We start from the raw sequence: 26,580 nt of genomic DNA on the forward strand, positions 1-26,580 counted from the left end.
TCCTTCTAATTGTAAATTACATTAAGCTATCAAAAAATTTGGAAGAGAGAACTGTTATGCACTCTTCCTCAAACAGTCTGCCTTCCTCTTGTTCCCTTAAGAGGGGAAGGATTAATTTATCAAGGCAATTAATGTCTCCTGGCCACACAAAGAAAACAGGTGAGGGAGCAAGTCAAAGATCAACATTGATATTATGTCCCATCGTGACTTACATCTATTCAGTGGAATTAAACATTCGTCAACTCCTTACGCTGGTAACATACTATCTGGAGAAAAAGGAATGCTATGTAAGTTTTATCATTTAAAGTGAACATGAAATGAGGGGTATGACACAATACTACCTGATATACAACATATTTTATGGGTTTCCCTTTTCTCTTTGGTATTTCTTAGCAAGGTTCGTTAAATGCAGCACATGTGTATGCAAATAGGTGCAGAGATGTCAGAAGTTTGAATCATATTTTGTATTATGGAGGAAACGTGAGAATACATTTATTAACTTAAAGAACGAACCGCAATATACGTATGTAGCATCTATGAAGGAAATATAAATTAGCAGGAGCACAGTACACAGTCAACTTTTAAAAATAAAAACAATCTTTATGTCGAAAGCTTTAGGAAAAACTGGTTCTTCTTTTTCATGTCTACTATAAAGAAATACTGTGTTTCTCTGGCTTACCTGGAGCTATTTTCGGATACAGTAATGAAAGAGGAAAGTCTTTGTCGTCTTGCACACCTGCTGTCATTATGTAAAAAATTCACTAACTGCTAGCAAGGTCCGGGCAGATTAACCTGCTCCTCCAGCCTTCTGTGATATTTATAAAACCATGCTCGTTCCGTGCATCCATTTATACTTCACCAGAAAGATAAGGTTTAAGGAGTTTTGTTAGACAGGATTTCCTTCTGCAAAGGGCTGTCTTAAATAAATGGGATCACTTATTAAGTTGGAAATTCTTTAGCCTTTTGGTAGACCAGATATATCTGTTACTTAAGGATCTTCGGAGTCAGCAGCCACTAGGGGATATAGTAGTTATTTAATAAAGCCCATGTATGCCCATTCCAGCCTCTAATAGGTTTGCCCATACTGCAGAAAACATCACTTCATTTTAATTCTACAAGTAAAACAGCCTGAGAAGCCATATGCAGCAGAATCAAAGCACTTATTCCTCCTTACAAGCTAGTTCAACAGGATGATTTATTTTGCTAGACTTCCAGGCAGGAAAAATTGCTAGCATTTTTCCCATCAGTGCTCACCACTCACCAAACACTGCTTAGTTAAAATGTTTCTGTTAAGTAATATTAATAATAGTAGGAACACCTTCATTTAAGACTAAAAAACGAAACAGAAAAGCAAGTGTGGCACCTTTCCCTGGTGTGCAAAGGAAGTCACAAGACAGGAGAAATGATGGGGGAGCACCTTTTGAGTTATGCCAGGCTGGAGATGAGGCTTTAGGACTGCCATGCCTTACAAATTGCAGCCTTCACGAGGAAGCCTGTTTTCCAAATGTCGCTTTCAACCGACACATTTTCAGCTTAACATTTGTCAAACCTCTTCTTTTGTTAAGAGTTAACGTGTCAGTTTTTAAAATGGCTTGCGGTTTCTATCCACCTTCCGTGATGGAAATGTGAAAAGTGCGTGTTACTCCCTTTCACAAAGCATCTTGTCAAGGATCCTGACTCCAATCCGACTTCTCCCAGGGACAAAAAAAAAAAAAAATCTGCCTTCTGGAAACTTTACAAGCGGTGACTATCCCATCATAATTCTGCCTAGAAGAAGTTACTCAACAACAGCCCGAAAACGCTAACGCAGCTGTAGGGTTTGATCCTCAACACCAGACGGAGCAAATTATTATTATTATTTTAAATTAATTTATTTACTTATTTATTTTTGGCTGCGTCAGCTCTTCATTTCTGTGTGAGGGCTTTCTCCAGTTGCGGCAAACAGGGGCCACTGTTCATCGCGGTGCGCGGGCTTCTCTCTATCGCAGCATCTCTTGTTGCGGAGCACAAGCTCCAGACGCACAGGCTCAGTAGTTATAGCACACGGGCCCAGGTGCTCCGCGGCATGTGGGATCTTCCCAGACCAGGGCTCGAACCCGTGTCCCCTGCATCGGCAGGCGGATTCTCAACCACTGCACCACCAGGGAAGCCCGGAGCAAATTATTTTAACAGAGGGAATAAGTGACAATGAGCAGGGCAAAGCAATGACACCAGCCAATATGTTCCCTTTGCTGAAAGTACCATAAATGAACAAAGAGCAACCTCCATCTGAGGAATGATGAGGACGTGATGAATGCCCCAAATGTACTCAAAAGAACAACCTCCTGAAGAATCACACCTTGGCATCCTCCCAGCCACACCTGCCCACATCCCCTCCTGCTTCGTCTTCATCAGCTTAAATCACTGCCAAGTACTTTAATTCTTCCTGAACACCGACTTCCCTGTTTTGTTTCAAACATCCACGTCTCCTCCTGGAGTCCGTTAGAGTCTGGAAATCAGATCATCCATCTTCCCTGCCTGTCGCTGCTCGAGACTTGGAAGGCCTCTCAGGATGTGCTTAGAACAGGAAGGTCACCTTGAATTTCAACCATGGACATGAAGGGATATAAAATGCGCTGGCGAGTTCTCAATGCTCTCATTTAGGTAATGGGTCGATTGGTTAAAAAGAAAACAGAGAAAGGAGACTCACTGGTATTTTAAGTGCCAGAATAAAAATTTAAAATGTGCTTTTATGGGCTTCCCTGGTGGCGCAGTGGTTAAGAGTAGGCCTGCCAATGCAGAGGACATGGGTCCGAGCCCTGGTCCGGGAAGATTCCACATGCTGCGGAGCGACTAAGCCCGTGTGCCACAGACACTGGGCCTGCACTCTAGAGCCCGTGAGCCATAACTACTGAGCCTGTGTGCCACAACCACTGGGCCTGCACTCTAGAGCCCATGAGCCATAACTACTGAGCCTGTGTGCCACAACCACTGGGCCTGCACTCTAGAGCCCGTGAGCCATAACTACTGAGCCTGTGTGCCACAACTACTGAAGCCCGCGCGCCTGGAGCCCATGCTCCACAACAAGAAAAGCCACTGCAATGAGAAGCCCACGCATAGCAACGAAGACGTAACACAGCCAAAAATAAATAAATTTCTAAAAACTAAATAAATAAAAATATACTTTTATGACAGGCTAAAGATCAATATTAAAAAAACGATTTTTTCATTGTTAGGGATGTATGTGACTTATATAAAAAGAAACAAGGAAGTGAAGATTAGAAACCACAGGTTTCAGAATAAAGGATCTAAGACTAAGGTACTGATTGAGACACTGGCCTTGTTTAAAAAAATACAGGTATAACGAATAAATTGCCTCCTTGCAAGTCCTCACACGTGCAGCTTTACAAAAGTAGCCAAATATCTAATTAGAGGGTTTATTCAGAGAGTTGAGAAGGATACTAAAAGTCCTCTAATTATGAAGGGGCTGCTTAAAAAAATGAAAGAATTAAGTTGGGTTCTGGTTACATGAGGATATACTAACATACACCAATTCATGTAAAAGAGGACCTTAAATTTAAAACGTCAGTGAAACATAGTGGTGCCATTTTTGTACAAGAATCTTTTCAAAAAGGCTAAGAGCTTGAGGCAGTGTCTTACTTAGTTCACAGTCCATGTTTCTGGCTGGTATGTTTGATCAAGGAATGAAGGTAACTACTTCACTGGGAGAACAGGAGGGCAGAAAGCTGGGATACAGGAAGTGGTTCACATTCTTCTCTTTCCCAAGGAAGAGAGAAGGGGAAAACTCTAAGGGAATTCACTTTAAGGAGGTCCCTGCCCCCAGGAATGTAATGTCAAGTGCATTCTCCCAGCAGAGGCTCACACAGACTCTTCTAAAAGCAGCAAACAGAGTACTGATTGGTCCCCCTAGACGGGGGACAATGGCTCTCCCATGCTTGTTTAAGCTTTCTAATGTTGATTTAACTGGCCAAAAGATAACTCTCCACGAGGAAAACAAACACATAAAAAATAAGCTAATAGGCAAACTGCTTACTCTGATCCTTAAATATAAGATGCTAATAAAACAGACAAGAATAGATACATCAAATATGTCACAGACTAAAATGTCACAGATTCCCTTTCAAATAACTTACCAATAAACTCAACCAATGCAACACACCACTCACTCATCCAGAATCCCAACAATGTTCAAATAAACGGAACTAGTTTGTAACAGGCTATTAATATAATGGTGATTAATAGCCTAACGACTCAAAGGTAATACGAAATCCATACATTCACAAGGTAATCTTTTCAAATGAAATTACAATTAGAAGCGCTTTCATACACAAGGTATTCCAATTCTCTGTAAATTCTAAATTAGTGTATGGTAAATTTAAAAAACTGTTAACCAGAAAAAACAACAGAGCATTTCCCCCAGTTCTAGAATAACAGGACCTTATTTATTTTTCTGTAGGTATCATATACAATGGTTTTCTAAAAGCATACCCGACAAACCAAGCTCTACATAATCGTCCATTTACTAACGAAAAAGTAGAGCCTTAACTAAAGCCAATGCTAGCAACGATTAACAATTTAAGAGAAACCAAATGAACAATAAACTGTTCATTTGCAACTATATTTTCACACATTTTTATAATTAAACAAATTTTCAAGGCTGAGCTATGTTCATTCTTTTTTAAAAAAACTATGTATCTATAATAATTGCACATATCTATGTAGTTCATGAAACAATAACACATAGCCTATACATCTCTCATTTTACTCTTAAAGTAAGTCTTATGACATGTGATCAATGTTAAGGTATCAAAAAAAAATGTTAAGGTATATCATCTTCGAAGAAATCTAGACCATGCTTTACGCTGCATTCGCGTATGAGGATACACCATCATTTCGGCAATTTTAGTCTATTTCCCCTGAACACCATTCTTCTTTCACAGCTCATCTTCTCTGTGATTCTGTCAGATGGAAATATACCATAAGGAGTCCCAGATGTGTAACCAGGAGCATGGCATACGGGGACATGTGCTACCAGAGCCACAGCTGGCCATTCAGAGGCAAGGACTCTGCCCCGTCAGTTAAGTCTGACCTGCTGTCCCAACACAGATTCCGAGAGAGCTGTGCTGGGTTTGCGGGGGGAGCGTATTTCTGACACCAAAGAATGGGAGACTCCAAACTGAATGTAACTTTTAATGATCTCCTAGGTCTTCTCTAAGAGTTGGGATATTAAATTCTCAAAAGTTGGTACCAGACACAGGAACAGATGAAACCTGACTACGAATTGTTTCAAGTCATTTGCATTTGCTTAAAACTAGCGGTGACGGGATTTTGGTGTTAGGGGTCACTGAAGCATCGAGAGAAATGCTCACTTCAATTTGGGGCTGGGGAGTGGATGAGGGAGAAATAATGACAGAAGATTAATAGTAACAACAGAGTAGGTGGGGGGTGGTAGAATTCCTTCCAACCCGGACAAACTAAGGAAGAAAGAGGTGGGAATAGTTTGGTTTTAAGGCTGGGTCCCCACAGGTGCCCTTGACCAGAGGGGAGGACTTGAGAGATTTTGATGCTATGACTTAAGCTAGCTGATTCCTCCTCCTTGTCTTCTGCCTTATCTCTTCTCTTAGAGAGATTATTATCTCACTAGAGTAAAAGCTTCTGAAGAAAAGGATGATGCCTTCTTAGTATTCCCTACTGATTTTATAAATAAACCACTTAACAATCTTGTTCATAACATTTGTTATTCTTTACATTCGAAGGAGAAAAACGTATGTTCTGATCTTCATGTATTTGGTGAATCTCCTTAGTGCCATGCATAGTCAGCCAATTTAATACCTTAAGAGATTTCTAAACAAAATTGGTATAAATTCCCTTTGAAAATATCAATTAAAAATAATCTATAAATAACAGAGACAATTACATGTGGTTATCAATAAAATTTTTAAATGCTCTGAGCTCGGTGCCACCAATGACAAGATCACACGATAGGTTTTTAAAAACGGCATAATTACGAAAACTGTAAAACCAGACTATTTCAGAAAATCATAGTCTACTTACTATTTGTACGTCTCAGAGCGGATGTATTCAAAAACATGGGACACACCAAGCTGGAATTGGTCAGCAATGGGGGTAACCCAGGGGTTGTTCTCTGCTTTGAATATCTGCTTCTGACCAGTTAAATCCAAGTTTCCTAAAAAGAAGGAGGGGGAAAAAAAAAGGTGAAGGTCATCCAACCAACAGAAATCGAATCTAAGAAGTAATTCCTGCTCAGTAATCATAGCACAACCTCAAGCATTTTTTGAGTCATTTAATTTCTTTTAAAAAGTTTTACCAAAAGTCATCACTGATATACATGCCATGTCAGTGATTGTACACTGGCCCAAGAAATTAAGAAGGAAGGAAGGGAGGGAGGGAGGGAGGGAGGGAGGGAGGGAGGGAGGGAGGGAGGGAGGGAGGAGAGAGGGAGTAGAGGAAAGATGTAAGAAGTAAACTTGGAATTCTTGCAAATGAAGCATTTGCTTCATTTTTCCAAGTATCTGCTACAGAAATAACAATGGCCCTCCAAGACAGAGAGAACCATTAATAGCAGAACCTCCCCAAACTCCATCTTGACAGTGTGCATCACCATTTGTCCAATCTGATCTAAACCTGACCCACGTGGAACCTGGAAGAACGGTACAGATGAACCGGTTTGCAGGGCAGAAATAGACAACGATGTAGAGAACAAACGTACGGACACCAAGGCGGGAAAGTGGCGGGGGGGTGGTGGTGGTGTGATGAATTGGGAGATTGGGATTGACGTGTATACACTGATATGTATAAAATAGATAACTAATAAGAACCTGCTGTATAAAAAAATAAATAAAATTAAATTCAAAAAATAAAATAAACCTGAACCAATCACCACCACTTTTCATCAAAGCAGGACATGAGTGAAGAAAGATAAGAATACTGCCCAGGTAGAACGATTATCGCCTCATTCGGGTACTATAAACACACCTCGGAATCAGCACTAAATGAGTCTCATCAACATGGTGAGGGTAAAAACACACACGCGTACAGCCCTTACCAGTTGACAAATTACCTGTAAAAAGCATTTCCTCCTTTGATTCTCCAACAATCCCTAAGGTCAGTAATTGACATCGCTTTATAGACAAAGAAATGGAAACTTGGGGGGAAATTAAGTAATATGTCCAAGATCAGAAAATGTCAGAGTGGGGACTGGAATCTAAGGCTTCTGACTCCAAATCTCTTCTTTTTCCTACAACGCTTGGTGAAGCTATCAGGTTACATGTCAACCTAGATCAACCAAGGATGAGTTAATGAAGGCAGCCAGCATCTGGGTACCACCTGTTGCTGGACGGATCGGTCGACTCTCTCTATATGTTTTTCCGTTTGGTATATTTAAACGTGGAAAAGGCAGCGTGAGAAAGAGCTTCCTAGAACCTGCTTGCCTAAGAAAGTCACAGGGACAGATGTGACATAGCAGAGCTGTATGTGCTTTACTTGGCAAACTCACCAAAATCCTTTCCCTAAAAGTCCTACGGAGGAAGTCCATTTGCAGACCCATGGTCTACAGTCCAAGGCTTTTTGAGCAAAGACACCAAGCAATTTATACTTCCCAGGACACAACCAAAGTGCCGTATCTGTCCTGTTCTCAGGCTCTACGGCCAATATTGTCGTAAGTGATAACTTCAGGATAAGGAAAACATATTCTAGGATGCAAGCATCGCACAAAGCCCATCAACTTCCTAGCTAATCCGAGCTTTGGGAACGAAAAGAAAATGTTTACCAGGATGATGTAGCATTTCTTAAAACAAAGAATCGATACCTTGAATCCGTCTTCTTTTTGTTATACAGGCGGAACTTGTTTTATCACGCTTCACTTTACTGTGGTTCGCAGATACTGCATTTTGTATAAAGCGAAGGTTTGTGGCAACCCGATGTCCAACAAGCCTGCCGGTATCATTTTTCCAACATCATTTGCTTACTTTGGGTCTCTGTGTCACATTTTGGTAATTCTTGCAATATCCTCTTCATTATTATTATATATGTTATAGTGATCTGTGGTCAGTGATCTTTGATGTTACTACTACAAGTCACTGAAGGCTCAGATGATGGGTAGCAATTCTTAGCAATAAATTATTTTTTAATTAAAGTATGTACATTGTTACTTTAGATATAACGCTATTGCACATTTAACAGACTACAGTATAGTGTAAACATAATTTTTATATATACTGGGAAACCAACAAACTCGAGTGAACGCCTTTATTGTGATATTTGCTTTATTGCGGTGGTCTGAAATCCAAACTACAATATCTCCGAGGTGTAACTTGCAACTATTCAGAATAATGGAGAAAGAAAAGACCAATATAAAAGTGATTACCATTTCATAAAATGCTTTTAAAGATAGCAGATATTACTAAATATTAAGAGCAAGTAATTCATCGTGATCTTTCCAAAGCTACTTAGAATCTGCTGGTGTTAACTACAAAAATAAGCAGATACATTTCTCTCCAAGATTATCAATATTGTCAGTCTCCTCATCTTAATGGTTAAACATCATTAGTCAGATATTAAATCACTTGAGAAATTAATGAGCTTTATTCTCTCAACCATGAGTCAGAAAATTGCGTGGGGTAAATGGAAATCCAAACATCGCACATATTCGGTTTAGCTGAGTATCCTACCAGGATGTAACCTTGTTGGCAATGGACTGCCATTTATATATTTTGTTTTTATCTTTACTTGGAGAAAGGAAGGGGTTTTCAGCTTCCCGAGAATCAAACTGATCGCTTGGTTAAATTTCACTATAATTCTCATTTCCTCTATACTCTATGATCTGTCGTCCATATCATTCTCTCATTACTTCTTGTCCTATTTCCACATTTCCTAAAAATGAATGTAATAGAAATTCCTGGAAAAAGTCTTCTATTTAAAAACAAGTCTGGGGGCTTCCCACGTGGCGCAGTGGTTGAGAGTCCGCCTGCCGATGCAGGGGACGCGGGTTCGTGCCCCGGTCCGGGAAGATCCCACATGCCGCAGAGTGGCTGGGCCCGTGAGCCATGGCCACTGAGCCTGTGCATCCAGAGCCTGTGCTCCGCAACGGGAGAGGCCACAACAGTGAAAGGCCCGCGTACCGCCAAAAAAAAAACAAGTCTGTATTTCTGAAGTGTCCTGTTTTAAACACAGAGTGTGTTATAACGCCCACTATTCTTAGGAAGCATGCTCATTGAGGGAACGGCTGAGCTACCAGGTGACAGTAACCACGGGGTAGGCAATTCACGAAAAAGCTGGAGGCGGAGGCGCTAGAGGTAAAAGCACGTCTCTTAAAACATTCACCTTGGAGACAACCTGCGCTTACACAGTATCATCTTCCAGCCTCCAGGCCCTGCCCACTGACATCAGCATGGAATCGACTACGAAAAGGAATAATATATGAGACCTTTGGAAAAAAGATATGTTTTCCAAAAAAAATAAAAGCCCTGGAAAGCATATCCAATGCCTAAGCAAAGGGGAGCTCCCTGATAAAGGCGGTTCTGCTCTAAATATCCTTCCTCTTCATCCCCCACCAAATTGGTTATTCTAATGAAAAATCCGGTCTGAATTTCCAGTAGGTAGAGTGGTATCTGTTGAACAAGCTTCCAGGACTCCCTGTCATTCACATATTACCACGAATTTACTCAACTGGGTTGTTTTCCTTTTAACCTCTGGTTCAGATAGGTATCACAGGAATATATATATATATATTTTAACTCCGGGGAAGAAGGGTGGGAAGGGGAGGGTAGGTGGCTATGTTTGGAGCACAGAGGATTTCTCAGCACGCTGTATTTTCAGGGCTCTGGGTCAATATGAGAGCAACATGGACCAGGGAAAGGGTCTAGGAAGGACCTCAAAGACGAGCCTGAGCTATTTCAGGTTTGCCTGGGAACAGTGAGAAGAAGACGACCCTCTCTTCTTTCCCAGGCTGCATCACCAGCTTCCTCCCATCCAGGTGCAAGGTTTGCCCACTACTCCGAAAGTACAGACGTTATGAGCAGGTTTTAATGGATTATCCTTGAGATTGACACACAGGTGCAGAGACGAAGAGCCTGCATGCTCTTACCCACAGCCCACAAACCCACGCTGGAACGCACACGGCCTCTTGCTCACTCAGTAACAGCCTCTGACTAAGCCGGCAGGCTTGTTAGCGGTCATCCTCTGAGAATAACACGCTCAACTTCGATGCTCCCCGCTTGCCACACGTGCAGGACAGACCTGGGGGAACAGTGTCAAGAAAGGTCAGCTATGTTCCCTGGGCCGTCTCGTCTGAAGCCTCTAACCCCCCGGAGATCTGTCAATGCCTAGCAACGTCTCTATTTCAGCACCGTCCATGGAGACAGCAGAGGCAGAGGGGAAGGCTAGTGACGGCTGCTAACTGGAGCACGCAGCAAACGCAGGATGGGAGCTGGACGCGTTCCCTTCGGGGCAAAGGGGTCTTCAACTGATGTCTGGAAGTTGGGGTACACGCAAAGGACCAGAGGCTCTTCACGAGCAATGTCATTTCTATCACTTCCACCTCATCTGTACATCCCAGCTGAGGGAGGGGAGGGTGGAGAGAGGAGTTACCCTCCCCTCCCCCATTTATTTATTTTATTATCAAACAACCCTAAGCCAGAGTTAGCATCAGACAGACTTCAGATACACAGGTGCTTCACAGAATACCAGAACTGGGAAGCCTAACAGAAAAGAACGATGGCGGGGGCAGGAAGCAAACAGTAGCTTTGTGGTTGATGTGTGCATTTTTTTTTTTTTTTTTTTAAACAAAGCACCATGAAACCCATGCTTAAGGCCCACGGCACACCTTAAAGCAGGCAACTATTACAGATGGCAGAGCTGGAAACCGCACAAGCCAAACCCAGCGCCAACCCTTCCTAGCTACAAGCAGGCTCGGGGGGACAGGATGTGCGGATTTTGTTTCCTGAGTTCATGTCACTGGTGGAGGACACAGTACCTGCTTCTGTGCAGCCGTGGCCCCGCCAGCCGGCTCTGTGTCTATGGCTCTCTCACCTCGCTCTGAAGGCTGGTAATTTCAGAAGAGGGCTAAGATAACGCGTGGAGCTCGGCCATCATCCCGTGGGAAAAGCTGACACCTGTCCCCGCGATGGGCTCAGCAACAAGTTACTCTGGCCTCAGCTGAGCCCCTCCGTCAGCTGTCCGAGGTGGGTTCCCTTTCCGGTAATAACATGCAGGAAGCATCTCAGCCCGTCAGTCAGGCTGCAGGAGCCCTAACTTGCCGCACGCTTCGCTTCGCTGGCTCTAGTTAGGAGCCCTCGCCCACCTCCTTGATTAGAAGCCTGAACGGGCGCTCTGGTGCCGTTCTAACAAGGATCAGACGGCAGGATTAAGCACTGTGACAAAGAGGATCTAATAAGCTAGAAAGCGGAGCATCCGCGGACACGCTGGCTGACTCCCCGACACAGATTCCCTCCACTCCCTCTCCAGTGGGGAGGCCCGGGCCACACGGGGAGCCAGCCTGAGCCGTGATTAGTGGTGACCCTCTGGCCGGCGCTGCCCTGAAGATCATTTGTCACTCAGAGGCTGCTTCTGCAATTGCAAATTGGATTTTCCATTTTATTACCTGCAAAAGGACCATGTATGCTTCTTTCAAGAGCCTCAAGTACGGCTGCTTTGCCGTGCAACTGTTATTTTGTAAAGGCCACAATCGTGCAAAACTGTCATTCTCCTCGCTAGTTATACGTGTGATGGGACGCAACAGGCATTGTGGCCCCATTAAGAAGCAGGCACTGGTTTTCACGTCATCGAAGCATCGTTCCCTCCCTCCCTAATTCCAAAATACCACAGAACGCTTTTTAAATTAACTCACCCTAAAACCCAGGCTCTCTCACTCAGGAAAATCTAAGGCTATAGTCTAACAAGGTAAAACTAGCAAACCATGGTTGATTGGGTAGTCTATCATCAGTATACTGGATTTGCCCAAACCCAAGTAATTGATTCACTGTGGAAGGGGTCTAGATGGGACATTATGACAGCTGAAAGATCACCTCTGCTCTGCAGTGAATCCATACACAGAAGCTAACCACTAATGACTGCAACGCAAAATAAAAGCTACTTCTAGGGCCGCTCCAGATACAAAGAGATATCCTGCACGTAAACCTCTAAGATTTTACTACTATGGAAGAGGCTACCAATTATAGAAGCGCGTGGTTATAGATGACAGCTGGAGATGCAAGGTTTCCACCTTTTTCACTTCTTTAGCAACATACTTCACTGAATGGAAAATGATCATAAAGCTTATAAAACGATGTTCATATTGTAATAATAAATGTTTGCTGTAATAAAACACTGGAAACAACCAGAATGTTCACCCACAGGTGAGAAGCAGAATAATGTATGCTACAGCCACCCAACGAAATGTTTCCAGTTATTAAAATGAATGACGTAGACTTGTATGCTTTGACCTAGAAAGAGATCTACACTCTAATTCTTAAAAATTCAGGGTGTACTAAGTTTGCTACGATTTCATTATTGAAAAATTACAGAAGAAAGAAATCCCATATTATGTATATGAGGAAATGTTTACGTGAAAAAAAGAGAAGAGTAGGATACGTATCAAATTGTTAATACTGGTTTCCTCAAAGAGGGGAACGCAAGGTGGGAAAGGGATTTGAACCAGCAGGATAAAGGGTAAACTGTTAATTTTCTTTTTCGAGAATTCCATGGGATTACAAGTACGGATAAATAAGAATAAGGTGCATGGACGGGAAATCATCAGAAACAATTCAAAATACATGATGGGCGCTAATTAGTACAAAGGCAGTGGCTTTTATTTAAAACAGCACCATCCTACTGCAGGGAGCAGCACGCTTTATAGATGACGATCTGTTAAACCCTAACTGGATGGAGAAGGGGGGGTCTGAGGCTGCTTCTTTTTCTGTGCATCATCGATGCAATCAAAGCAAGCTGGGATGTCTCATGACAGCTCTCAGATTTATTCTGCGGGGAATTCGAGGCCACACTGTCATTCTGGCAATTGTGTGCTTAGCCTTCTGGCGACACGTTTTTGAAACACGCATTTTGTTCACTTAATACATACAACGCGTCGCTGCTGTGTGAAACATACTAAAACTGTTACTCTTCTGATCTCGTCGAGGGAAGAGCACAATTTAAATGAAAAAGATTTTTTTTGGGGAAAGCCAAACACCCTGCCAAATGGCTCCGACGAAAGTGGCATCTGATTTATGTGTGTCGGTGTGAATGAGTCCAGAAGCCCTTCTAACCCGTGAAGAAAAGTATCATTTTACAGTTTCCCCCTTGGTGCCCTTCTTGGCCATTTGATATCTGTGTTCCAGGATAAGATGGAACAGAAGGGTCTCTCAGTCACGTGTAAATAGGATTACCCAGCAACAGAGCAGTGGGCCTCCCCAGTGCACACCACTATTGCTGCTCTACCCTGCAAGTCCCTTTCCATGGCTGCGCCATAAATAATTCACGTTGTAAACCTGGCATTTGCATAGGGTTTCCCCATCATTCTTCTAAATGTGGGAGGTAATCTTATTTTTGCTTGCCAGATTTCCTTGTTATTGTTGATGTAACGTCAGGCAGTACAGACAAAAGCCCAGTGGATCTGGCCAGAAGACCTGGCTCCAGACGCCAAGTACCATTCACTGGCTTTGTGACCAAAGGACTTCAGGGAAATCCTTGTGTTTTCTGAGCTTCAGTTTTCTCATCTGCCAAGTGGGGATAATAGTACAGATTGATAGGATTGTGGACAGGGGCCCAAAAGTGGACAAAATGGTTCTCTACATTGGAAAGCACGACATAAATATAAAATACTCTTTTCAAAAAAAATAAATTAAAAAAAATAAATAAATAAAATAAAATACTCTTTTCATGATTATGTTAAATGAAATCTCCAAAGGAGAGAAAAACGTATACTGGAAAAGAGTTTCCCTAAAACAGAGGTTCCCTCAGGGGATTCATAATCTCCTGAAATGGAATGCAAAATAAATCTACATTTGCATGGTGGCACTCTTCCGAAGAGAGGGCCCCCAAGTTCATAAGCTTCTCAGAGGTCTGTGATCAAAAGCAGGGCCAAGATAAAATTTAGGAGGCCTGATTTCATTTCCTAGAAGACTGAAGATTTCTAAATGGTGGCAGTCTGCAGCACCCCGCAGGGGTGTCCTCCTAAACCTCATCGTCCTTCCATTCAAGTTCCCCAGGTCAAGGACAACCTTCTGACTGCCTGGGAAGTTGGAAATGTCAGCACCGAGGGAGCCCCAGTTACCCTGGAGACTCCCCAGGAGACGTCCCTGTATAATACAACATAAACTAAAATAAACGGATGTTCAAAGAATAAGTTCCAGCAATCACAACTTCTCATAGGATCAATAACAGTATCACACCCTTTGGTAATCCGTTTCAAGTACAGATGTGTGAGAATCCCCTAGGGAAATTGTATACCAACAGGTATCCTCCAAGCTCGTATTGTTAAGTCTCATTTTATGAAGAGCCACATTATGTGAGTGGGAGAAAGAACTGATCTCAAAACAAGTCAGCACATATGTGAAATCTAGAAAAATGGTACAGATGAACTTATTCGCAGAGCAGAAATAAGAGACACAGACGTAGAGAACAAACTTATGGATACCAAGGGGGGAAGAGGGGATAGGATGAATTGGGAGATTGGGATTGACATATATACACTATTGATGCTATGTATAAAATAGATAACTCATGAGAACCTACTGTATAGCACAGGGACCTCTACTCAATGCTCTGTAGTGACCGAAATGGGAAGGAAATCTAAAAAAAGAGTGGATATATGTATACGTATAACTGATTCACTTTGCTGTACAGCAGAAACTAACACAACATTGTAAAGCAACTCTACTCCAATAAAAATTAATTTAAAAAAATTAAAAGAAGTCAGCACATTTGGCTTCAACTCTTAGGTCTCTCATTAACTAGTTATATACCCTTGAACAAGTCACTGAAGCACTCCTGACCTTGGCTTCCTGATCTTTGAAATAATGGTATCAGAACTGATAAGTTCTAAGATCTCTTCCCAGTGTAAAACTCAGTTAACTTTTTTAAAAATAAATCTATTTATTTAATTTATTTATTTATGGCTGTGCTGGGTCTTCGTTGCTACATGCAGACTTTCTCTAGTTATGGCAAGCGGGGGCTACTCTTCCTTGTGATGCATGGGCTTCTCATTGCGGTGGCTTCTCTTGTTGCGGAGCACGGGCTCTAGGCGCACAGGCTTCAGTAGTTGTGGCACGCAGGCTCAGTAGTTGTGGTTCGCGGGCTCTAGAGCGCAGGCTCAGTAGTTGTGGCGCATGGGCTTAGTTGCTCCACGGCATGTGGGATCTTCCCAGACCAGGGCTTGAACCCATCTCCCCTGCACTGGCAGGCAGATTCTTAAACGCTGCGCCACCAGGGAAGTCCCACGATTAAATTTTTTTAAAAAAATTCTGCAAGATTCAGAAAATATTTGTATTTATATGAAATGATGTGATATTGTGATAATCATTTATGATATATGTAAGTCAAATCATTATGCTGTACATCTTATACAGTGCTGTATGTCAGTTATATCTCAAAAAAGTTAGAAAAAAAGAAAAAATGAAGGTATCACAAACCAGTCTTCACCATAGCTATTTTTTTTTTTTTTTTTTTTTGCGGTACGCAGGCCTCTCACTGCTGTGGCCTCTCCCGTTGTGAAGCACAGGGTCCGGACATGCAGGCTCAGCGGCCATGGCTCACGGGCCCAGCCGCTCCGTGGCATGTGGGATCTTCCCGGACCGGGGCACGAACCCGTGTCCCCTGCATCGGCAGGCGGACTCTCAACCACTGCGCCACCAGGGAAGCCCTCACCATAGCTATTTAAGTTGAACGAATACAGGATATCCTCCATAATGATAAAACATTATTTCCACTCATTTAGCACTTACTTCACATTCGATCTCAGGTCTCTTCCACAATTCCCTCCTAGCAAGATTTAATGTGAAGTTTTTCTGAATTGTCTTGCGATACTACAGACAAAAGCAATTCGTTGTTCTCTTCCTAGAAGGCCTTCTAGCGCTTCTCAATCCCTACAGCCCTAGGTGCCCAGGATCACCATGACACCCATGTTGCCCAGAAGGCTTGTTCCACGGCACACATGAGAAGAGTTCCAATACCCTGTCAAGAAAACTTGTAGAGTCAGTGTGAGGTGAAGGGCAGGCAATATGGGAAGAGTAAAACTTTGAAATCAACCTTAGCATCTAAGAGACAAGTTCTAAGACAGCACCTACCATCAATGTTTCTGAGTACGAAAGCGTAGGCCAAGACAAAGGCTAGGAGATGTCGACTGATGTCTTACTCACCGTTCATAAAGCATTCTTCCAGCAAACTTGACACACACTCAAAAGGACTAAGTCCTAGAGGTGCTTTGGGGAATGCACGCTTTCCCTTACCGTTGAGAGTACAAACTGGCACCTCTTTTCTGAAAGATGACTGGGCAATATACAGTAAGAGCTAAAACAAAGCTCATACTGTTTGGCCCAGTAATTCCACCCTTGCAATAAATTTATGCTAAGGATACAATCACAGACATTCATAGTGATTTACGAATACAAACTTTCACTTCTGCTGCTGTGTTCCTCCAGAACACCTGGAAACAACTCAAATGGCTAAGGGGTTGGTTAATAAATTATGAGACACTCAGAATGGTATCACAGGTAGTCATATGGTTAAAAATGTTTTCAAATAAAATTTAATGACGCGGGGTAATGGTCATGACATAATATTGAAGGTGGAAATGCAGACTATAAAACCCACATAGTACAATATGATCATATGTTTTTTTAAAAAGTATATACATATGCATAGGAAAAAGACTAGAAGAACACACACATTGTATATATACACACATAAATAGAGAAAAGACTAGAAGGAAATAAAATTTTAACAGTGGTTATTTCTGGAAGGTAGGATCATGAAAGTCACCCTTTACTGTGTTTCCCATATATTCTAAAGCAGTGACTCTCAAACTTGAATGGGCATCAATATTTCCTGGAGGCCTTGGGAAAACCTCCAGAGTTTTTGATTTAGGAGGACCTAGATGAGACCCGAAGTTTACACTTCTAACAAGTTCTTAGGGTATGATGATGTCTGGTCCAGGGACCACACTTAGAAAAGTCCCTGTTTATCTGTAACAATAAAAAAGCATTTAAGCAATTAAATGTTTTTAAAAGTTTAAATAAAACAGCCCTGCGCCTTCCCTGGTGGTCCAGTGGTTAAGACTTGGCACTCCCAATGCAGGGGGCACAGGTTTGATCCCTGGTCGGGGAACTAAGATTCCGCATGCCACACGGCACAGCCAAAAAAAAAAAAACACAAAAAGGTAAAAAAAACAAATAAAGCAGCCCCCAAATAGTAAATCTATTTAGAGTACTGACAAAGAAATCTGAATTTTCAGATACTATTACCAGTTTTATTAAGGATGTAAAAAAAAAAACCTCCATGAGTAGTGAATGCTTACTATTATTACCATCTTCATCACCAGAATGGTAATAGCTATTAACAGCTGAGCATGTATTATGCACCAGGTGTTGCTTCAAGAGCCCTGCATATATTATTTCAAGGAGTCACAACACTTGTGCATGGAAAAGTATCACTATTATCTCACTTAAAAAAGAAGAAACAACTAACATTCAGGGAGGTTGAGTCCCACGTTCAAGGTTGCATGAGTGTAAATGGCAGAGCTGGGAGTCAAAGACCAGCTTACCTGACTCTTTCAAAGCTCTTGGTTTTCTGTGTACAGGACACTGAAAACATTTTCCTCTTCCGGCAAGAAGGCACTGAGGTATTGTTGGAAGAGTCAAGCATCTGACATGGTTTAAAGAACACTGGGGAAGCGTCAACAAAATATATCCCTTACCTCTCTCACAGGGCCCAGAATCCTTTCATCAGAAGCATGATCTAGAACCACTACCGTTACCTCTAGGAATTCTCTTTCTAAATTAAAATACCCTGGTGGAGTAATGTGTTAGGGTGATACACTTTCATCAGTATGACAGGGTGAATATTTTTAACAGGCTGTATGAATACAGGGCATGCACTTCCTTATTCAAGAGTCAAAACACAAAGTCAAGGGATTCTTTTTTTTGTTGCTTCAATTGATACCTTAGAGTATAGTAAAGAGATTCAGTTATACATGTATCTACTCTTTTTTATCTTTTTTTTTTTTGCGGTACGTGGGCCTCTCACTGTTGTGGCCTCTCCCATTGCGGAGCACAGCCTCCGGACCCGCAGGCTCAGCGGCCATGGCTCACGGGCCCAGCCGCTCCGCAGCACGTGGGATCTTCCCGGACCGGGGCACGAACCCGCGTCCCCTGCATCGGCAGGCGGACTCTCAACCACCGTGCCACCAGGGAAGCCCTATCTACTCTTTTTTAGATTCTATTCCCATATAGGTCATTACAGAGTACTGTGTAGAGTTCCCTGTGCTATACAGCAGGTCCTTGTTAGTTACCTATTATATGTATAGTAGTGTGTATATGTCAATTCCAATCTCCCAATTTATCCCTCCCCTCTCCCTTTCCCTCCCGGTAACCATAAGTTTATTTTCTACATCTGTGACTCTATTTCTGTTTTGTAAATAGGTTCATTTGTACCATTTTTTTAGATTCCACATATAAGCGATATCGTGTATTTCTTTTTTAAAAAGAATAAAATCTCGTGTAATTATGCATTGAACAAATCATTGTTTTTAAAATAATAACATTTCATTAAGTCAGAATTGTTCAGGAAAATCACTATGAGAACTGAAATTATCCTGGGGAAATTTTGATCAGAGAAGAGGCCGAATAGGTTTGAATCTGGGTGGGGCATCCCAGGCAAGGCAGTAGGAGCAGATTAAAGGCGGTGCGCGCCAGGGCCGGGGTCTGGATGTCGGTATATTTCAATTGATCTTTATTATCTGAAATGGAAACGTCTATAGATTGCAGAGAAGCAGCCATGACTCATCTTTTACAACTGTCAGGGCTGATTCAAAGCACTTCTGAGTGTCTCACGTGTCTCCAATGGTTTCAAAACGCTGCCTTCTGGGGAAGGTGGGTAGGGGTGGGAGGGAAGGAGATTATACCCCCTTCACTCCCATCCCCCGCCACCCCCCGGACACCACCATAACTGCACCAAGTGAAGACACAGGCCGACGCGGCCAGCTGAGCTGAGACGCCTCCCTTTTCACCCAACATCTGGAACTGTACTTGGAGATTCCGTGTGTACAAATACGCTAACTAACATTCTGACACAAAGAATCTGACCTCGATCTAGACGCACATACAACTGGAGAGCCCATTAAGGGAAGTTTGCAGGGCATGCGGGGTTTGTGGAGATGAAGTCTTAAACATATCCAGATTTGTAACACATGTTAATTTCCAAATTATGTAAAAAGTGGAAATGACTTCTTAGATAACTTGGCAGGAGATTAAAGGTCAAATACAGGCAGATTCAATCAGTACAGATATGATCACATAGTCTTAATAATAATCATCTTAATAACCTTCCCAAACGGCAACAACTTAGCTTTTTAATGGTTAACCTCAAAAACAGTTGCTTAAAAAGCAAAGCAATTTTTCAGCCAATAGGACTAATGCTGAAGTTTAAATGTCATTGTAATACATTCCTAGGCACTCGCTCATATGGAATTAGGAAACAAAATTAACTTTATTTTTTATTTATATATAAATACCCTCGAATCCAATTTTATTGAAGGTTAAGTAAGGGATCAACCTACTACACAGAACCTAAACTTACGTTATATGTAAAAACGGCTTGTTTCGGCTTTGCTTCTCACTCTAGAGCTTATATTTTTATTACTTCGGTGCCATGTGTTACACTCTCAGCGGAGGCTGGAGATGGTAAGAGTACAGATATTGTGCCATATAAAATATGTACTAAGATAATTAAGAATTTTGAGTGACACAAATGCTAAGTCTACATGAATAAAACTGCAACAATTGTAACTTAATTTCCAGTGAATTCAAAATTATTCATGCTAAAAAAAAAAAGCCAAATGTGTTTTGGGTTACATATTAACAATCCACTTTAATGCATTTTGAGGAAACTTACTTTCCCTTAAGTTTAACAACTACAGCTCAGAAGTAAGATGCAACGGAAGGAAAATCACAACTGTGTGAAAACAGTACTTCCATGTGTGTAAATACACACATACACGTGCATGCACTTATTCATCTACTTCAGGACTTAAGAAATATGATAAAAGCAAAAACTACATATTATAGCAGAAAAGACGTAGTAGAAAATAAAGCAGAAAAAAACAGATGTTTCTACTTTTATAACTATTTACTTTTTTTCAGTATAAGTGATAAAAGGCAAATAAGTAGCCCAAACTACTATAAACAAGAGTACTATCTAGTCTAGTATTAGTCCATAGCCAAGCCCAGGCCACAGACGTAAACTAGTATGTTTAAAAACTTCAACATTAAGCTTTAAGAAAAACCAAAGCAAAATAACTATATAACTCAAGGGATAGAAGTCTACCACACCTCCCAAGGATCTACTTAGACAATTTACAAGTCTTCATGTGTGAAAAAGCATTAACTATAAATAACAGTGAGAAAACGGAGTTTTTCCACAATTTGGGATTTGGGTGAGGACGATTACATCATGAATTGGTTTCCAGTATTTTTGGAAAGCCAACTGTCTTGGGTTAAAAATATGAAATACTGTCACAGTTAAACAATAAAAAAGGAAAGGACGTACTATAATACTCTGACTCAAGGGAAAAAAAACAATCCACGAATACAAAATCACTTCCAACATGTGAAGTTGTTTCAGAGACTCAACTTATTTACAAAAAAATAGAGCTCATATTAGCCAACCCAGGAATTGGCACTTCTAAACAACTCCTCTGATTGCTACTGATTTACGCAGTGTTACCAATCCCAAGATTCCAGGTGGCTGTCAAATTTCAGAGTAGCCTGATATTCCTTATTATTATCATAATAACTTACCAGAAAAAAAGTGAAATAGAATTAATGTATTTTCAAAGGCAAGAGTTGCTTTAAAGACTAAATGACACCCTTATGGAGTAAATGAATTTATATGTGACTTTTTATACATTACTCACACTTATTTTATTTAATGTTCATGATTTGGAGATCTAAAGAAATGTTCACAAGGGTAAAATAGTTTTGTTTGGTCATAATTTGACGTCAGCATATAAGAACAAATGGTGTCCTATTGCTTAATCAAGAGCCAGGTCCCCCTAGCTGACAACGTAAATGTGAAACACTAAATGGTGACATATAGCATAAACATACTAGGCTCACATAATGGTCAGAACCGTGGCCTCATTTTTCAAACGACTGTACTTTAAAAACAGTATCATGCAAAATCATTTACAGGACATCTAGATGCACCTCCCATCAGTTTGTGACTTACTTGCAATGATCCAAACATACTATGGCCTTTCTTGCTTCCGCATCTACCTAAATGCCCTCTCCCCTGTGCTTCCTGATAAAATGTAACGCATTCAATGTCACCTCTTCAGAGAAGCCTGCCCGGATTTCTCTACTGAAAGTCGATCCCTGTGACTTTTGACTAACTCAGCACCTATTTGTTTGTTCCACAGTACTTATTACATTTTATAATTATTTCCTTTGCTGTGCTTTTTTTCCTGTGGTCTGTTTCTCCAACTCCATTGTAAGCTCCATGGACACAGGGGCCATTAACAGTCTTGATCTGAGTAATGCCCGGCACCAGTTCAAACGCCCATTCTTGAAGTCCTTTCCAAGCTCCTCCTGTAGACCTGACTGCTGTGTCTATACTTCCATTCTATAACCAAACTGGAATTAGAACCAAATTGCTTCCATCTCAGCATCCCTCATTAAATAAGATGGGAATTTCGTCTTGCTCATTTGTCTTTCTCAGGTATCTTGTACACTGTACAGGATAGGGGTGTCCTTCTCAACGAGGATGAGATTTGATCCCTTTAAGGGTCTCTATCGTATGACCTAAAGAAAAAGGGCTTTAAAAACAACTGAACACTTGTTTGCCTACATCTCCTCCAGCTCCCACCACAGATACTGATATGTCTCCCTTTGCTTCCTCATGTGACAGTAATGACCCACACATTAAAGGTGTGAGTGAGCTGGGCATGGAACCAGCTGCCCGGGAGGGGAGAGAGCGAAGGCTGAAAGCAGTGCAGCAAGCATGAACAGGCAGGTTGAACTGGCAGACTGTTAGTGTTTACTGTCAGGATGCACTGTTCAAGTTCACCCTAACAGAAAAAGAAAGCAAAAATGTTTGGCTTAAGTGATAAACTAATAACTTAAAATGCAGAAAATGCTTTTTTTGCATGTACGGATCACAGACCAGCCTAGATGCTTTATGCATATGATCTCAAAGGAACCTGCAAACTGGGAAGGTGCCTGACAGTTAAGGGAAATGACGTTCAGAGAGGATTCCTCCCTTTCCCAAAGGCCACAGAGCCAGCAAACGGTAGTGTTGGGATTCAAACCAAGGTCTGCTCCTTCCTACTTGCCACGGTCAACGATAAGAAAGGACCGGTCTGTCTGCCCATTCTCTTTCCTTCTCCCAATTCTTCCCCATTCTTCATCCCTCCTCTCCCTTCCCTTTTACAGAAAAAAGAACAGTGACAATGGCAAATGTACTTTGACGCGTGTTGGGATCAGGGCGACCGGCTGACGATGCCTAAAAGAGCACATAACCACGATAATAATACAAAACATATAGTTTCTCTTATAAAATATCTTGCACACACACCTCCAGATAGCAAACTGGCTTTTAGAAGTTATTTTATACATTACTGCATTAGTCTGCTGGGGCTGCCATAATCAAATACCACAGACTAGGCGGCTTGCACGACAGAAACTGATTTTCTCCCAGTTCTAGAAGCTGGACGTCTAAGATCAAGGCATCAGCAGATCTGTTTTCTCCTGAGGCCTCTCTCGTTGGCTTGTAGACGGCCACCTTCTCACTGTGTCCTCACATGGTCTTTCCTCCTTGGTGTGCAACCCTGGTGTCTCTCTGTGTCCAAATTTCCTCTTCTTATAAGGACACCAGTCAAATTAGATTAGGGCCCCTTAGGAGGGGCCCTAATCACCTCTTTAAAGGCCCTATCTCAAAACAAAGTCACACTCTAAGGTGCTGGGTGTTAAGGCTTCAAAAGATGAATTTTTAGGGGGGACCGAATTCAGCCCAAAGCAGCCACTATCTTCATTTTCTTAATAGTCGAGTAACTGGAATAGCACAAAGTCTGCCCTACATATCTGGTTCTGATTAATCATAAATTAAACATGTACAGAAGGGCCAAATAGACAAAATTACAGACAACAGAGGTTAAAGGAAATTCAGCTCCCTCGAGAGCACATTACTTTTATGTAACTCAAACTACTATATACTTATATATAATATTATACGACTTATTGTATTCATTGACATAATTTGAGTTAGGGGAATAAAGCGCATGGCAGTCTGACTCTATCATTCTTCTTTGCGCTTTCCACTACGGGTACCACTTTGGTAGATCAGAAAGAGAAGGAGATAATCAGACAGAAAGGTTACATTTCTCTTTAGTTATACAATATCCCGTATTCTTTCATCCTTTAAATAGTTTCTCAAAAACGCTGGTGTCACTTTAAATCTTCAAACTGTGTATACTCTTTAAGGAAGGGCCTCTCCTTTGTTAGGGCTCAGTCTTCAGGGGGCTCCATGTTGGCACCAAATTACACACCATAGAACAAAGAGCACCTCCCTTCGGTTCAAGGGCGCCGAGAAGCAGGGGTTCCGATGGCAGCTTTCAGATGCCTTTTTTTTTTTCTGCGGTACGCGGGCCTCTCATTGTTGTGGCCTCTCCTGTTGCAGAGCACAGGTTCCGGACATGCAGGCTCAGCGGCCATGGCTCACGGACCCAGCCGCTCCACAGCACGTGGGATCCTCCCGGACCAGGGCACAAACCCGTGTCCCCTGTATCGGCAGGCGGACTCCCAACCACTGCGCCACCAGGGAAGCCCTTCAGATGCTTTTTGATGGCAAATGATAATATTAAGCTCCTACTCAAAGGCAGCCTACAATAATTCTACATTCCCTGATATTAAAATCCTGTAAGGGAACATAAAGCTAGCCTCACACCACCATGTACCCCCCTCTGATTAAAGCACTCTTCTGTGACAACCAGCCTCAAAGAAGCAAAGGTGGCAGATGTCAGGGCTAAAGCAGAATGGAAGAGAGACAAACCTGAAAAAAAGATGGACACAGGAGGGTGGAGACACAGTGCTGGAGGGCGCAGGTGCACAAGGCAGAATAAGATGCACCAAAAGGAAGCAGAAATTTGATCCGCTGTTCTCCCATCACGGTACATCTGCCTTATAGGCCTTAGATTTTATAAATTTATTTATCTTTTATTTTTTATTTATTTTTGGCTGCACTGGGTCTTCATTGCTGCGTGTGGACTTTCTCTAGTTGCGGCGAGCAGGGCTTACTCTTCGTTGCAGTGCGTGGGCTTATTGTGGTGGCTTCTCTTGTTGTGGAGCATGGGCTCTAGGTTCACAGGCTTCAGTAGTTGTGGTTCGCTGGCTCCATAGTTGTGGCTCGCGGGCTCTAGAGTGCAGGCTCAGAAGTTGTGGCATGCGGGCTCAGTAGTTGTGGCTCACAGGCTCAGCAGTTGTGGTTTGCGAGCTCAGCAGTTGTGGCTTGCAGGCTCTAGAACGCAGGCTCAGTAGTTGTGGCACACTGGCTTAGCTGCTCTGTGGCATGTGGGATCTTCCCGGACCAGGGCTCGAACCCGTGTCCCCTGCATTGGCAGGCAGATTCTTGGTCACTGCACCACCAGGGAAGCCCCGGGCTTAGATTTTAAAAGTACTTACTCCTAAAGTAACTGTTGAGACATCCAGCTAAACAGGATGGAATGGAAGCATTTCCGTGTACTCCCCTTCCTTAAAATACACTGGGAGAAGGGAGAGAATGATTTCTTAAGTGAAACATACCCATCTCATATCACAAACTCTGATGAAGGGTAGCTGAATTCAGGGAAATTTAACCCCAAAAGAGGGGAACACTGGTAGTTGACACAGAGCTCCTTAGAACTTAAGTGTGATAACAGATGTTTCTAACAGTCCTAAAAGCCCCATCAAGTGAGCCTTCGTTGAAGTGCTAATATCTAAGTGTGAGGGTTTGCTGGGAGCAAAGGGGGAGCAGTGAGTATCCCCAGAGAAACTCGTTCCACAGCAAACGACAAGAGGAGCTGAAGGGCGAACACCTTTACTATGTGAGCGAGGACGTGAGAAGAATGAGGGAGAGGAGGCACTGAGGCCACATCAGCCCCCGGAGAGCCTCTAATTCCACTGCTGGACCTGAATGGGGAAGACCTGAAAAGGGAGAGGGATCTTGCTTAAGCAAATACATAGCTCAAATGAGAAATCGAGCTGTTGCTAGATAATTCATATCATGGGAACAATAAAAATGAATGATATATGCAACAATATGGATAAATCTCATAACATAATGGCAAGTGAAAGAAGCCAGAATACATACTGAATAACTCTCCTTATACAAAATTCAAAATCAGCGAAACTAAGTAATAACACTGGAAGTACAGACACCGGTTATCTTGGGGGCAGAAAGCCTAGGGATTGATTGGAAGGAGGGCTAAGGGGGAATGCTGACTCTGGTGGTCTTCTATTCCCTGACCTGTGAGTTTTTGCAGGGTGATAATTCACTGAGCTATAAGTCTATGTTGTATGAACTTTTATCTTTGTGTGTTATGCTTTTTAGAGAGAGAGAGAGAGAGAGAGAGGGAGGGAGAGAGAAAATAAATAAGCAATCCTATAGGCATCTTAGCAGAAAAAAGTAATCACCCAGTAAGTGGAAAAATCAGGCTGGCCTCTGATGTCTCTCTAGCAACATTCAATGTCAACAGACAATGTCTACAAAGTTCTCGTAAAAGGAAAGGTTACTCAAGACTTTTACACCCAGACAAATTATCTATCAAACAAGAAAGAGCAGACATTCTCAAGAAGGCAAGAACTCAGGACATAAAGAGGCTTTTAGAAAAACAGCTACTTGACAATTAAATCCAGGTAATTAAGCAAAAACCAAAAAGCCAGCAATCTACTTTGAAAAATATAGTTACTGGGAGTTCCCTGGTGGCATAGTGGTTAGGATTCTGGGCTTTCACTGCCGTGGCCTGGGTTCAGTCCCTGGTCAGGAAATTGAAATCCTGCAAGGTGCACAGCACGGCCAAAAAACAAAACAAACAAAAATATATAGTTACATATATTCATATATAAAATATATATATGATGTATATAATGTATATCTGTGTATAAAACACCTCGCTGCTGCCCATAATTTTAATTTTTACTTAGAGTGATCTTTTAGGAATTAATACCTTAAATTTCTTTGTCTCAAATAGTAAAACTTTCGTAATTTCTTCACCTGATTTTCTTTTCTTAGATTCAAATAAAAGTTAACACTTTAAAAAATATTATGTTCTTTACTTATGAATATAATTTCCTTTCTACTTCCTGACCCACTCTTCTGTCT

The 26,580-nt window shown here is 41.9% G+C and overlaps 1 protein-coding gene across 1 annotated transcript in view; it reads right to left on the reverse strand.

Annotated features, from left to right (window-relative positions):
• Positions 1-26,580, reverse strand: part of RSU1 (Ras suppressor protein 1) — a 208,856-nt gene that overhangs the window by 96,102 nt on the left and 86,174 nt on the right. The window contains exon 8 of the mRNA XM_065871300.1: positions 6,055-6,187. Within this exon, the coding sequence (XP_065727372.1) occupies positions 6,055-6,187 (133 nt within the window). The remainder of the gene's footprint in view (positions 1-6,054; positions 6,188-26,580) is intronic.

This window comes from Phocoena phocoena, chromosome 2, assembly GCF_963924675.1.
Source record: "Phocoena phocoena chromosome 2, mPhoPho1.1, whole genome shotgun sequence".
Taxonomy (NCBI): domain Eukaryota; kingdom Metazoa; phylum Chordata; class Mammalia; order Artiodactyla; family Phocoenidae; genus Phocoena; species Phocoena phocoena.